This window comes from Acipenser ruthenus, chromosome 4 (genome assembly GCF_902713425.1).
Source record: "Acipenser ruthenus chromosome 4, fAciRut3.2 maternal haplotype, whole genome shotgun sequence".
NCBI lineage: Eukaryota > Metazoa > Chordata > Actinopteri > Acipenseriformes > Acipenseridae > Acipenser > Acipenser ruthenus.
The window spans coordinates 16,439,143-16,452,709 of record NC_081192.1 but is presented as its reverse complement, the minus strand read 5'-3'; the positions used below and the strand labels follow the sequence as shown (position 1 = coordinate 16,452,709).

The 13,567-nt window shown below is 41.3% G+C and overlaps 1 protein-coding gene across 13 annotated transcripts in view; it reads left to right on the top strand.

Annotated features, from left to right (window-relative positions):
• LOC117400432 (protein SSXT-like) overlaps positions 1–13,567 on the top strand; it is a 33,563-nt gene that overhangs the window by 6,014 nt on the left and 13,982 nt on the right. For 9 of the 13 annotated variants that reach the window (XR_009328413.1, XM_059022093.1, XM_059022090.1 and 6 more), the window contains 4 exons: positions 666–701; positions 2,625–2,778; positions 5,597–5,818; positions 6,723–6,890. Coding sequence is in view for 12 of the 13 variants with exons in the window: in XM_059022093.1 (XP_058878076.1) it covers positions 666–701; positions 2,625–2,778; positions 5,597–5,818; positions 6,723–6,890 (580 nt within the window). In the remaining variant the exon portion in view is untranslated. The remainder of the gene's footprint in view (positions 1–665; positions 702–2,624; positions 2,779–5,596; positions 5,819–6,722; positions 6,891–13,567) is intronic. The other 4 variants (XM_059022096.1, XM_034000396.3, XM_059022097.1 and 1 more) reach the window with 3 other exon arrangements.

Sequence of the window (13,567 nt, the reverse complement as noted above, 5' to 3'; positions counted from 1 at the left end):
AACAAAGCTGCTAAACTAATAGTTTTGCATCTCCCTATATAATTGACTCATTTTGCTTCAGAAAGTCAAATGAAACCTTCTGAATAATTTAGGTTAACATATTGAATTCCATACCACTGTGTAGTTTTCCATATACTTAACGAAAAACTGACTTAACAAAATCTAACATGAAGTACTGTACTACTGTTATGGCTTCCGGTAGACTTGTGCGATTTCATTTTGTACATTATTTGATTACATGAAGTTAAGTAAAACGTCAATGATGTTCCTATAGTTTTTATTTGATCTCCATCTTAAAATTCTAGGTGATATAAAATGTTTGCCGATAGCTGTAGATTTGGGTGGGGGGGTGGGGCATGCTCTCTACGCGTATGCTTGCTGTATTTGATGATAATTTTGGACACCCCTAACACTAACACACACGTTTTGGCTAGTGCCTTCTATCTACAGTGTACTTCAGTCTCCTTGAATACTTGACTTGGTTTCTTATAGTATTACCTAGGCATACTAGGATGAAACTAGAGGAACACTCTTAACAGTTTTTTGTTTTTTTTTAAATCTTGATTTGTTTAGTTGCCCTAAGAGAGAGAATTGGCCCACTACAGTTCTGGTTCCCAGAAATGCAAAAATAGTTGTTCACCTAGATTTTCTGTACTTGATTTCAGAAATCTGACTCACCCACCACAGAGATAAAGCATGAAGTGAGTATATGTTTTCTTTTGTGGTATCTCCCTGGAGTCATGCCATCAAATTCCCTGATTTCAGGGCACAAATGTTATTTGATAGCCATGACTGCTGAGGTCTTCAGCCACAACATTGGTGGGATAGTGAACCATATACTTTAACTGTTGAAGTTATTTTATCAACCAATTGATCGATACAAGTCCTGTCTTGGGAGGACATGGAGTATAAATAAATAAATTCAACTTTTAAAACAGGAACTGTGTTGAATTGCAGCAAAACTCCACAGACGAGCCCTCGTTTGAGAACATGTTTCGTAGTTTTTAGGAATAGTTTTAAAATATGCAGCTTGAACCTAACATAAATCTGTGCAAAGTGGTTAAATACAAAAGGTTTGTGTTATAGTTAAATTGCATTGAATTCTTCTGATTTAGATCTGTGCCTCCAAAAGAATGGATGTAACTTTAGCTTGCTGACTTCCCAAAGTCCTCCAAATTATTATTTATTTCTTAGCAGACGCCCTTATCCAGGGCGACTTACAATTGTTACAAGATATCACATTATACATTTTCACATTATACAGATATCACATTATTTTTTACATGCAATTACCCATTTATACAGTTGGGATTTTACTGGAGCAATCTAGGTAAAATACCTTGCTCAAGGGTACAGCAGCAGTGTCCCACACCTGGGATTGAACCCACGACCGGTCAAGAGTCCAGAGCCCTAACCACTACTCCACACTGCTGCCCCAAATTGAACTGTAGCCATGTACAAGTTGTGATTAAAATGTGGGTTCAAATTATATTGCTGTTAAAATATAAAATATATTATATCCTTTTCTGTACATGCTGTAATGATGCAGATAACATTAACCTGTGTTGCCCTAGACCACTGTTGAGACAGAGCTGTTTGAAATTGAAAGGACACAGACTGAGGCATATTAGGATTGTAATAATGTGATAATAAGAGAAGCTCTGTGAGACATCCTGTCTGCCACTTTGTCCTGAAATTTACACTAGGAGCTTGGAAAAATCCTAATCCATATATCGTGACAAGTCCAAATCTCATTCTGTATAAAATAAAAATAGCTGTATTTGACTAGTCCAAATGCAGCCACCTGCATTACTAGGGAATACATTTACTAAAACCATTTTCTTCTTTATTAGTTTTAGTCATTTTATGATTTTGTTATTAGGAATTTGTTCATTTTAAGAACTACAATGTATAACTTACTGTTTTATTTGTTTATTTTTGCAGAAGGTATTCTGAAATGTTCCAGATTTAGAGTATTCAACATTTCTTTTTAACCTTTATTGTTATTATTATTTATTTAGCAGACGCCTTTATCCAAGGCGACTTACAGAGACTAGGGTGTGTGAACTATGCATCAGCTGCAGAGACACAACAACGCCTCACCCAAAAGGCGGAGCACAAGGAGGTTGTGACTTGCTCAGGGTCACCCAATGGAGTCAGTGGCTAAGCTGGGATTTGAACAAGGGACCTCCTGGTTACAAGCTCTTTTCTTTAACTACTGGACCACACAGCCTTCTACCAACCCAATTCAGGCCAGATGACAATAAGTGCTGACCACCGTACTGATTGTAGCTGTATTGGTAAAAAGACCATCAGAACTCACTTTAAATAGATCCAAATGTACAGCACAGTGTTGTCACAGAGCCTACTACATTCTTATAAATATAGAATGGGTATGGAATTCAAGTGCTTCTAGAGGGTCCCTGCTCTACGTCCCGAATGAGACTTATTCATAGTGGTGTGTGCGTATGCAATCTTATGGCTGTGGAGTGAAACTCGTTACTGCAGCCCCACATGCAGTACCTGCATTACAGAGGCTTTAATTTCCCAGCACCTTTCAAGGGCACTTACTGAATAAAAGTCTACTTTGCATCTGTAATTCAAAAGGTGTTTTGTTTCTCCAGCCTCCTTCACAGAACATGGCTATGGGTCCAGGGGGCATGAATCAAGGTGGCCCACCCCAGTCCCCGCATGGTCACAGCATGCCCCCAGAAGGAATGGTTAGTGGAGGACCCCCTGCCTCTCACATGCAGAACCAGATGAACGGACAGATGCCTGGTAAGTAGCTCTGATCGCATTGGGGTCGCCTAGCAACCTAGTAACATCATTGGGGCCCGAGGGAGGCTAGATTGCTGATGACAGAACTACTTTGAATAGTCCTAAGGGAAGATGCGCTGATTTTTCTTTTGCACTTTAGAGCTCTGTGACCTGTATTCAGTGTTCAGCAAACTGCCATTGGGCTTTGCTTTAGCTGAGATACATTTCTAGCATTAAAAAAAAAAAAAAAAAAAAAAACTGGCTGGAACTAGTCTGCTCAGGTGCACGGCGGGGTAGACTCAGGAGTTTTTGGCATGGATTTGATACATCTTTGAAATAATGAATATTCACACAAATCGACGTGTTAAGTAGACAGGAATTGTTTTTATTGATGAGGTGGGGGAGGGGTGGTAAATATTTAATCTCTGAGATGTGTGCTTTGTCTTTTAACATGATAATGATCATGTACAGTGTCATACTTTGGGAGGTTGATTTTAGGAATGCGTTTTCAGTAACTCAGTTTAGGGTTTTTAAATCTTTAACTTTTGGTCTCCATTACTTATACTTACTACCATAATTGAAAAATCCAGGTTTACATTTGTGTAGCATTACACAGCACCTCCCAGAAGCTTAACATATATTTAAAAGGTAGCAATGTAGCAAAATGGGCAGGAGTTTGTTTCCTGTTTTGCAGAAATAGTAAGTGTATCAAATATTTGTCCAACTCGATTCATATTTAGTCGAATCACTCCTATACACAACCCCAAAAAGGCCTTCGTAAAATGGTTTCCACCTGTGCACATTCATTTCACATTTTTATTCTAAGGGATTGTTGATATCTTGGCCACCTCATTTTATTCATGTTTGTAGTTATACCTGTTTCAATAGAAATTGCAACTTGTAGATATTGCCTCGTATATGGCTGCCCCTTTTGTTCTAACTAAAGTTTCTCTACATGTAAAATGTTTTTGTCAGATATAAACTGGTCGAGATAGATGTTGATCAAGGCTGGGTACGTTCACTCAGTAAATTACCTTAAACTGTTGTCTGAAAGGTAGTTAAAGCCCTCTGGGGAAGAGCACTGTGCAACAATTACAGAATTGGGCAATGATTTGTACTGCCACAGCTGAAAAAAGCTCTTTGGTATGGACATTTCTTAAGGCTTTTGAAGCACTTGGCTGGAAGACAAAACTGTGTTACCAGAAGTTATGTTAGTACTGTGCCTCAGTTTGTGAGGTTTAGGTACTACAATATGTAACACCTGAGATGCTTTGTTTTTATTCACAGAAACACAAATGTTTTGTTTAGATGGTCTGATTGTAATCAATGTACTTACCGTTTGACAGGTCTGTGTCTTTATTTTAACCTGGAAGAAGTCCAGATCTTTTGGCTTTACATTATTTTAATTGTTTTGAATTTACTTCATGTGTTGCTTAGCTCAGGTTTTCAATAGTATCAGAATCTGTATGGCCAACATTCATACCCTATAAACAGCCGTTGGAAAATAACCATACAAGCAAGTACAAATTAATGTATGCTTAACAAAACCTTCTTTTATAAACTGATTTGCATCAGACCTGACAGGTGGAGTGTTGTGTGTCCCTGTTGTGGAATAGTGTAACGGGTATACAGGAAGGAGAGCATTTTGATTTCATACTTTTTTGTTTTAGCATAAATTGTTGCACTTGTATGTCCCAGTAGAAGACCCAGCAAACCTAAATTTGTAAATAAATTGTTTGTCATTCCAATGAAGCTAGGTTTGACGAACCATTTTACATTTTAGACAATTAAATATTCTTATTAGGATCAAATATGTATGTATTGTACCATCCAGGAAAAGAAGGAAATTATTCGGAGTGCACAGGGCTCCAGGCAGTGTGCAGAAAAAGGATTCCCTTTAGGTCTACAGCTGGTGACATAATGCCTCTTCCTTTTGTAAAAATGTGTTGTATACTTGCATTATTTACTTATATAGGGACATACATATTGCATTCTAATTCTGTCAAATCTTATTTTGATGCAGCAGTCTTTTAAAATGTTTGACTACTATCACATCCTTTTTTATATCAAGTGCAGAATGCATAAAGGTAGCTCTCAAAGCGCAGGTCAGAAACATGGGAAGCTAAGAGGTACATTTAGTATTCTCTAGGTGCACTGTTACAAGAGGCATGGCTAGAATAAATACTTAAAGCACATCAATGTGCAGTACATTTTTAATCATTCACATTTTATACCGTACACCAGAATATAAATCTGCATAATTTGAATTGTCATATTTCACAGTACTTAAGCATTCTCAGTAGCATTCAAGTATACAGTAGACCAAAATCAGACCTGTTTTAATCCATGTCTGGGCATCCAATTATTATATAAAAAAATTCTCTGCAATTCAAACTGGATCAGTTACACTGTGTACTCTGAACACCTCTGACTCGGAATCAGCTTGCATCAGCAGAACCCAATTAAGCAAATACAATTTTTTATTGCTCCTGCGAATGTGTTTATTTATTTAAAAGCTATGTCAGAACTTCCATGGTGTTCTGAGAAGCACGGCGTGTGCTCTTTTTTGCTGGTTATTTTATAAATGTATTTGTTTGGCCCATAAAACGTCATAAACTAAGCAAAATTACCAGGTAAAAAATTACTTGTTGACTCAACAAAGATAAACCCAAGTGGTTTAATCTTGTGACACTGCTGGAAAGGAAAACTGGAACATCGCAAGCACGTTTTGTTTTTTGTTAAAGGTGAACAAACAATGAAGATTTTCATCCTGTGATGTTAAAATTTAAAGGCATGAAGATAGGCTTTTAAGAGAACTGTATCTTCTTTTTGTTTTAAGGACCCAATCACATGCCCATGCAAGGACCTGGACCAAACCAGCCTAATATGCCAAACAGCTCCATGAACATGCCACCTAACAGCCATGGATCAATGGGAGGCTACAACCATTCCGTCCCATCCTCACAGAGCATGCCTGTACAGAACCAGATTAATATGAATCAAGGACAGCCTATGAGTAACTACGGCCCTCGACCAAACATGAATATGCAGCCTAACCAAGGTATTCTTTAAAGAATATTGAAGAATGCAAAATTTGTGTTATCATCTTACCCCGTCAAACAAAATACTTTTTATTTTTAAATACAAGAAGCAACTTGCTAAAATAGTTACCTGTCAACAGTATTCAGCTAGGTGGCATATCAGTCTTTATTTTTCAGTTCTTTCTGACTTCTGAGATAAATATATACTTGCCGATACACACCAGATGCGATGTGATTTTTGTTTCTTTCACCGGGCGACCAAGATACTTTCTCAGCGACATGACCATACACACCAAAAGCGACCCAGGCGCGATGCAGCAGGTTTGAAAACTGCAAAATCTATAAAACTATTAAATTGCTATTGACAAAACTATAATCCGGACTGGTACATGTTTGACAACATGTGAAATTTATGAGGGTCTTCTGTGATGGTATTTCAACATATATAGCAATAAATCATACGTACCAGGCTTATCCAGTTCCTTCGAAATGGACTCCCATATATTACTTTCATCTCTGTATCTTTATAATTGTGGCGATCTTTGTTATAAAGCTGTGGGTATTTTTCCATGGCAAGAATTATTTTTTCCTCTGTCATTTTGGATACTGTTTCACCCTGGTGGACACCGTGCATTGAAGCTGTTCTCTGATTGGTCAATTCTCTAGTGGTCACACGAAGAAATAACAAAAATAGGATTTAATCCTATTTATTTTGTGTTGCTTCCGTGTCGCCTGTAGTATGAAAGATACTTGGCAAAAGTATAGGTTCAATTAATTTTGTCGCATCGCTGCCCATTTTCGCTAGTCGCATCCCATTTGGTGTGTACCGGCCTTTGACTTGTAGTCAGGACTTTGCTAGATCTTCCAGTTGGTTTTGTGTGCAGGTTTTAGTGACTTAATTGTGGATATGTGTCCTTTTTGGAGGTCCTATGATGCACCAACAGCCACCTTCTCAACAGTACAGCATTCCTCAGGGAGGCGGGCAGCATTACCAGGGCCAACAGAACCCTATGGCAATGATGGCCCAGGTCAGCCAAGGCAACCATGTAATGGGACAGAGACCAATGCCTCCGTACAGACCGCCACAGCAAGGTAAGAATGGCAAGGATTGTAGCTCAATTTCCATGGATTTTATTTTGTTGTATGTCTAATGTTTATAACTAAGGGCCATTTATTTCTCAGCAGCTGCTTTTATACATAAAGCATAAATAAAAACTGAAAAATAATTAATTAGTTTTCCTAATCAAAATATCTCTCTCTTTTTCTGTAAGTTGCTTGGATAAAGGCAACTTGCTAAGAATAAATAATAATAATAAAACAAGCAAACAAACAACATTAATACCCATATATTCAAATGAAAAGGTGGTTTGTGCAAAGCACTCACTTTAAATTATCTACAGGTGCATAGCTGCAAGAAATAGATAAATGAGAGGTGTGTGTAAAAGTCATGTTAGATGCCATATAAACACCAAGAGCGATAGTTTGAGGGTTTATTCATGGCATTTCTCACCAAGGGTGTATTTAGTTACACAATGATACTATGGAATTGGGGAATGCACCTTTGATTGTGTACAGTTGTAATATGGGAAATAGCATGCTGCAGTTCGCATACTCGGTGAAGTCCTGCTCTGAGAGCATGCAACACAGCCAGTTATGTTTACATGTTACCGTTTTATTTTTTCAGTAAAAAATAAGTTTAAGTTTCAGTGTGTTCATTCTGTCATTTAAGATATTAAACTGTCATATTTTAGGTATTTCAAAACCACTATTTTTCATTACCACAATCTGAGAGCTAAATTTAGTGTGGCAGTTTTTCAACTGCAATCAAGTAAGCTGCAGTACATTTAATTTAATTCCCTAAATGTTTTTTTTTTTTTCTCTCAGTAGTACACTTCCTAATTAATTAAAGTCCCAAGTATTTCTGTGCATTCTCCCGTTCGCTGTTCTTAAAACAGTAACGTTTGAGAAATAAACTCTCTCTTCCCTGCAGCAGCTCACGCTACATTTACTGTTTTTCATTATGGTAACATCTTAAATTACTGTGCCTGCTTCTTTGGCTGAAGGTATACTTTATCAGCTATCAACTATCAACTAACTAAGGAAGCTGCTGTGCAATTAAATCATTCTCAAGCTAAACAATATAACCAAATCTATTATATCTGGGGTAGATGTGGCTGCTAAAGAAGTACTCGCACATGTTTGGTCACCATTACAACTGTTGTATGAAACGGGTTCCCTTTCAAGTACAAAATGTAACTGTTACCGTATGGGTATTTACCTCTTAAAGACCCGAAACCTGAGTAAGATATATTAAAGCTGCTCACAGAGAGCACGTGACGCAGTCATGGCCTCACAGATCTCTGTGCCATTTTTCCTTTTCAAGACTAACCTGACAGGAGAGCCTGGTTCAGATAAGTAGCCTATGTGTTGCTACTTGAAATTTTTTCGCACAAATTTATTGTTTACACAAATATTTATACACTGTGTTAGTATTACTAATTTTGTGTATATTGTGCACTACAGCCTGTTGCTTGTTACATCCCACTGCGACCTTGTGCCCCGCGTGAAGTCAGTGGCTTATGTCGCTCCTTCCCAGGGATCTAGCAACATAACTCAGCTGACTTTTTGTGCTCTCCCCCCAGGCTGCATAGCTCCAGCTGGAGTTAATTTATTTTCTTATTTTTAAAATGAGACATTTATATTAACTCTAATTGTTTAATTAATGTTTTTTTGTGGAGAAAGTTCTTGTGTGTGTGTGTGTGTGGATTTATATACACGCACATATATATTTCTCTTTTTTACAGATACTCCACGCACAGCTACTGGGCTCAGCATCACCATTACGAAGGCTGTTAGTACCCTTAGTCCTGTGGCAAATTGGCCACAGGAGGACATACTGTCCATTGCCGTCCATGGACGCTACCTGTCCCAGCAAGCAGTGCCGGGTTTCGTAGGTGATCCTAAAGCATGCCAATGCAGCCAGTGCATTTGATGCACGGCTAGGCAATTATAATAGCATTCTGGTTGCTTACCAGTCCCATTTGCTGAGGTCCTTTTCTGAGAGTCACAAAACCTCTCCAGAACAGCTGGATGAGCTGTGACTGGTTAATAAGAACCTGCTCCGTGTGTCAAAGCTCAACGGGCATGCTGTAGGTAGGAACCTTGCTGCGTTGATAGCTGCGCCTAGGCAGCTTTTGCCTTCCCAGACACGTGTGCCTGACAGGGACAGAGCATCGCTGTTACACAGGGGCATACGTTTGGTCCCATGGTGAATGAGATGCTGCTCTACTGTCACCGTGCACGGGAGTCCACGAAGGAGCTGGTTCACCTGCTGCCTTTGTGCCCAACTCTAGCGCGCAAACCAGTGGCAAACTGGCACCCTTGACGTCAAAAGACCAGCACAGCCGGCTGAGTCTGCTGCCAGAGGTGATGTTCAGAACCAGCCTACGGCTGCTCGCTGCAGAGGCCTTAATAGGTTCTGCCGCCCTGTGCAGAGACAGAAACAGGCCAAGGCACAAGCCAAGAAGCAGCCCTAGGAGTTTTCTGCCACAGGTCCAGGGCCCCTTTTCAGGGGGCCATGTGGAGTATTGGTGTTGGTGCACCACGGACATCTAGGTGCTTGCTGCCGTTCAAACTGGCTACTCATTGCTCACTGCTTCACCTATTGATGGTGTCTCGTCACTGTCTAAAGGCACTCTATTGGTTGAAACGGCCTGCCCATCTACGCCTCGGCGTAGCGCTGGGCAGTGTCACTAAGAACGTGTCCAGCCTGGGCTGGGGCGCTGTGTGGAGTGGCAGGCGGGCGCAAGGTGTAGGCTGTGTGGTCCAGTGGTTAAAGAAAGGGGCTTGTAACCAGGAGGTCCCCGGTTCAAATCCCATCTCAGCCACTGACTCTGTGTGACCCTGAGCAAGTCACTTCACCTCCTTGTGCTCCGTCTTTCGGGTGAGACTTAATTGTAAGTGACTCTGCAGCTGATGCATAGTTCACATACCCTAGTCTCTGTAAGTCGCCTTGGATGAAGGCGTCTGCTGAATAAACAAATAAAAGGTGTGTGGAACCCCCCTTGGCAAGGTCTCCACATCAGTGTTTTGGAGCAGCAAGCAGTTTACCTGGCCTTGCAGAATTTCTTTGCAGGAAGTTCAAAGGAGACCTGTGCTTGTCCAAACAGACAACACAACAGTAGTGGCTTACATCATCCACAAGGTCGGCCTCAGGCCGCCCAGTCTCCATTGTGTGGCCCACAAGCTTTTGCTCTGGGCACATGAGAACCTCTTCTCACTGGGCAGTACATCTGCCTGGGGTGACACTGGGTGGCGGACCTCTCAAGGGGAGTTCCCAGCGTCTTAGAGTGGAAGCTTCACCCCGAGGTGGTGAGCCTTATTTGGGAGAAGTTCGGGAGAGCAGAGATTTATCTCTTTGCCTCCCAGGAATCAACCCACTGTCCCCTCTGGTTCTTCATAATAGGAGGCGGGAACCCACTGGCAGGAGATGCCTTGGCACACCAGTGGCCGAGGCAACTGTTATATGCCTTTCCACCATGGAGACTGCCCAAGCGCTGTGACCTGCTTAGTCAGGCACGGGGGACTTTATGGCATCGTCTGTAACTCTGAGTCTGGCCCCTGAACTGCATTTGAGCCGTCTGGGTTTGTCCAATAGGGTTATTGACACCCTACAAAATGCCAGAGCAGCGTCCATGCGTTCCAAGTACAGGTACAAATGGGGCGTCATTCAGGCGTGGTGTCTACCTCGTGGGGTTTGACCACATGACCTGTCTCATGGCAGTTATACTGCTCTTTTTGCAGGACCTTTTTGACCAGGGGAAATCCCCTTCCACGTTAAAGGTCTATCTGGCAGCCATTTCGGCCTGCCATGTCAAAATTGTCTCCCCAGGAGCTCACCTTGGAGCCCAGGCGGGGCAATTTTTGGAAGGGCCTTGACGGCTTTGGCTGTAAATGAATGAATCAATCAATCAATCAACCAATCTTTATTTTATATAGCGCCTTTTATAGTGGACCACCATCACAAAGCGCTTTACAAGATGCAGTAACAAGAAAATCCATAATACTTTAAATACAGAGAAATGCATAATACATGATGCAGTAAAAAACAATGCATAATACATAAATATAGTGGAAAGTGCAAAATACATGATAGTAGCATAACACATGAAATAGTAGCAGCAACACAGCAGCTATTATTATTATTTTCTTAGCAGACACCCTTATCCAGGGCAACTTACAATTGTTACAAGATATCACATTATTTTTACATACAATTGCCCATTTATACAATTGTTTTTTTTTTTTTTACTGGCACAATATAGGTAAAGTACCTTGCTCAAAGGTACAGCAGCACCCACCGGGGATTGAACCCATGACTCTCTGGTCAAGAGTCCAGAGCCCTAACCACTACTCTACACTGCTGCCCTAATAGCAGATATGAGGCTTAAAGAGGGTCTTGAGAGTTGATTTAAAGCGAGCGACAGTGGGAGCATCATGCACCAAAGCTGGTAGAAAGTTCCAAAAAGTTGGAGTCAAGTGTGGTGCACTTTTGCTTGGGGATAACAAGCAGGCCAGAGTCGGAGGACCTTAGGGACGTAGTGGGTCAGCAGGTTGAGGAGGTACTCGGGAGCTGTGTGATGAAGGGCATTGTAGGTGAGCAGGAGAGTTTTGAAAATAATCCTGAACTTAATAGGTAGCCAGTGCAGCTGGGCAAAACGGGGGTGATGTAATCATGTTTTTTACATCTGTAAGGATCCTGGCAGCGGCATTCTGAACTAGCTGCAGTTGGTTTATGGTGCGTGCCGGGACACCACCATATAGAGAGTTGCAGTAGTTGAGTCGAGAGGAGACAAATGCATGATAAAGTATCTCCGCATCCCGGAGGGAAAGGTTGGGACAGACTTTGGTGGTGTTTTGAAGGTGGTAGAAGGAAGAGGTTGCTGTCCAGAAGTACACCAAGGCTTCAATAGTGTGGGAAGGCAGCAGCAGACAGTTTCCGAGGTTCAGGGCAGCTATATTGAGATTCTTAAGTTGAGTTTTAGATCCTACTAGAAGGAGTTCAGATTTGCTAGTGTTGAGCTGAAGAAAATTGGCAGACATCAAGGCCTCGATGTCTTGAATGCCTCATCCTCATCGGTGTGAAACATGAGGCTGTCTTGGCGGACGAGGTGACCCAAGGGAAGAATGTAGATATTGAAGAGAAGGGGCCCAAGAACAGATTCTTGGGGGACACCACTGCGTCCAGCATAGAAAACAGACTGCATGCGTCCGGATAGGTAAGAGGACATCCAGGAGAGACAGGTTCCAGAGTTTCTGGCATACTTATGAAGGACATTTGTTCATCGCTGGAGGTTAAACGTGGTAATGCACTCGTGAAGCCTCCATTTGAGCCCATACATTCAGCAGAACATATTTATCGCTCAACGCGGCTTTCTTGCTTGCTTTCACCTCTGCAAAGCGGGTAAGTGAGATGCAGGCATTTTCCATTGCAAAAGCCTGCTTAATTTTTACAGAAGCCAGGACAAAGGTTACACTCCATACCAATCCTGCCTTTTTGCGGAAGACATTCTTGGCATTTCATGTCAACCAGTCTCTGGAATTGGAGGCGTTCCATCCAACTGCTTTCCAGTCTGAGAGGGAGCGACAGCTCCATACACTCTGCCTAGTGCAGGCCCTGGCTGTTGACAGGCAGTCCAAACTATTTTTTGTCTGTGGGGCTAAATCCCATGGTCAAGCCATGTCTAAGTAGAGGCTATCCAAATGGATAACACAGTCAGGACTGCCTATGAGCTGGCCAACTTTCCCACTCCAGAAAAGCTTACTGCCTATTCTACCAGGGGCATGGCAACTTTGTAGGCTTTATTACAGGGTGCAACTGTCAAGGGCATATGCAATGCAGCGGTGTGTGCTACAGCCCATACCTTTACTAGGTTATACATACTGAATGTTGTGGATCATCAAAACCCTGACTTTGGAACTAGAGTGTTAACGGCGGCTGCCCAGTCGATCATTACAACACAGGTATAGCAGTCAGTTCTCCCTCATTTGTTTAGCCCTAGCTACTTTTTACTGGGGTTCCGTATGGTGACGCACAAGGCAGCCTCTCGGCTTAGCCTTGTAGCATTCCGGTCGTTCTGCAATCTTGCCCTTGTGACGGCTTTGGTACACTCACCCATTCTGTAATGGTTAGATTTCGTACTTGAAAGGAAACGTTAGGTTATTATCATAACCCTGGTTCCCTGAAATAGAAACGTAACCATTAACCTTAAAGGTTGCTGTGTCCATGATTGCAGCAGGCTTGAAGGAAAAATGACACTGAGATCTGTGAGCGCAGTACTTTTATGCCCTTGGGGGCAGGCCTTGACTTTGTCGCAGGCTCTGCAAGCAGCTTTAATATAGCTCCTGATGTATTTTTTACATTTATTTTAGTATTATTTTTGTCTTCAACTGCTGTTACTCCACAGGCTCCCACAAGTGTAGGACAAACTGAGTGCAGACCTAGACTAGACATTATTATTATTATTATTATTATTATTTATTTCTTAGCAGACGCCCTTATCCAGGGCGACTTACAATCGTAAGCAAATACATTTCAAGTGTTACAATACAAGTAATACAATAAGAGCAAAAAATACAATAACTTTTGTTCAAGTGTGACAAACCACAATTCAATAATACAGCAGATAATAGTGATAGTTACATCAGGATATGATTAAATAGTGATAGTTACATCAGGATATGATTAAATACAAAAATACTACAGGTTA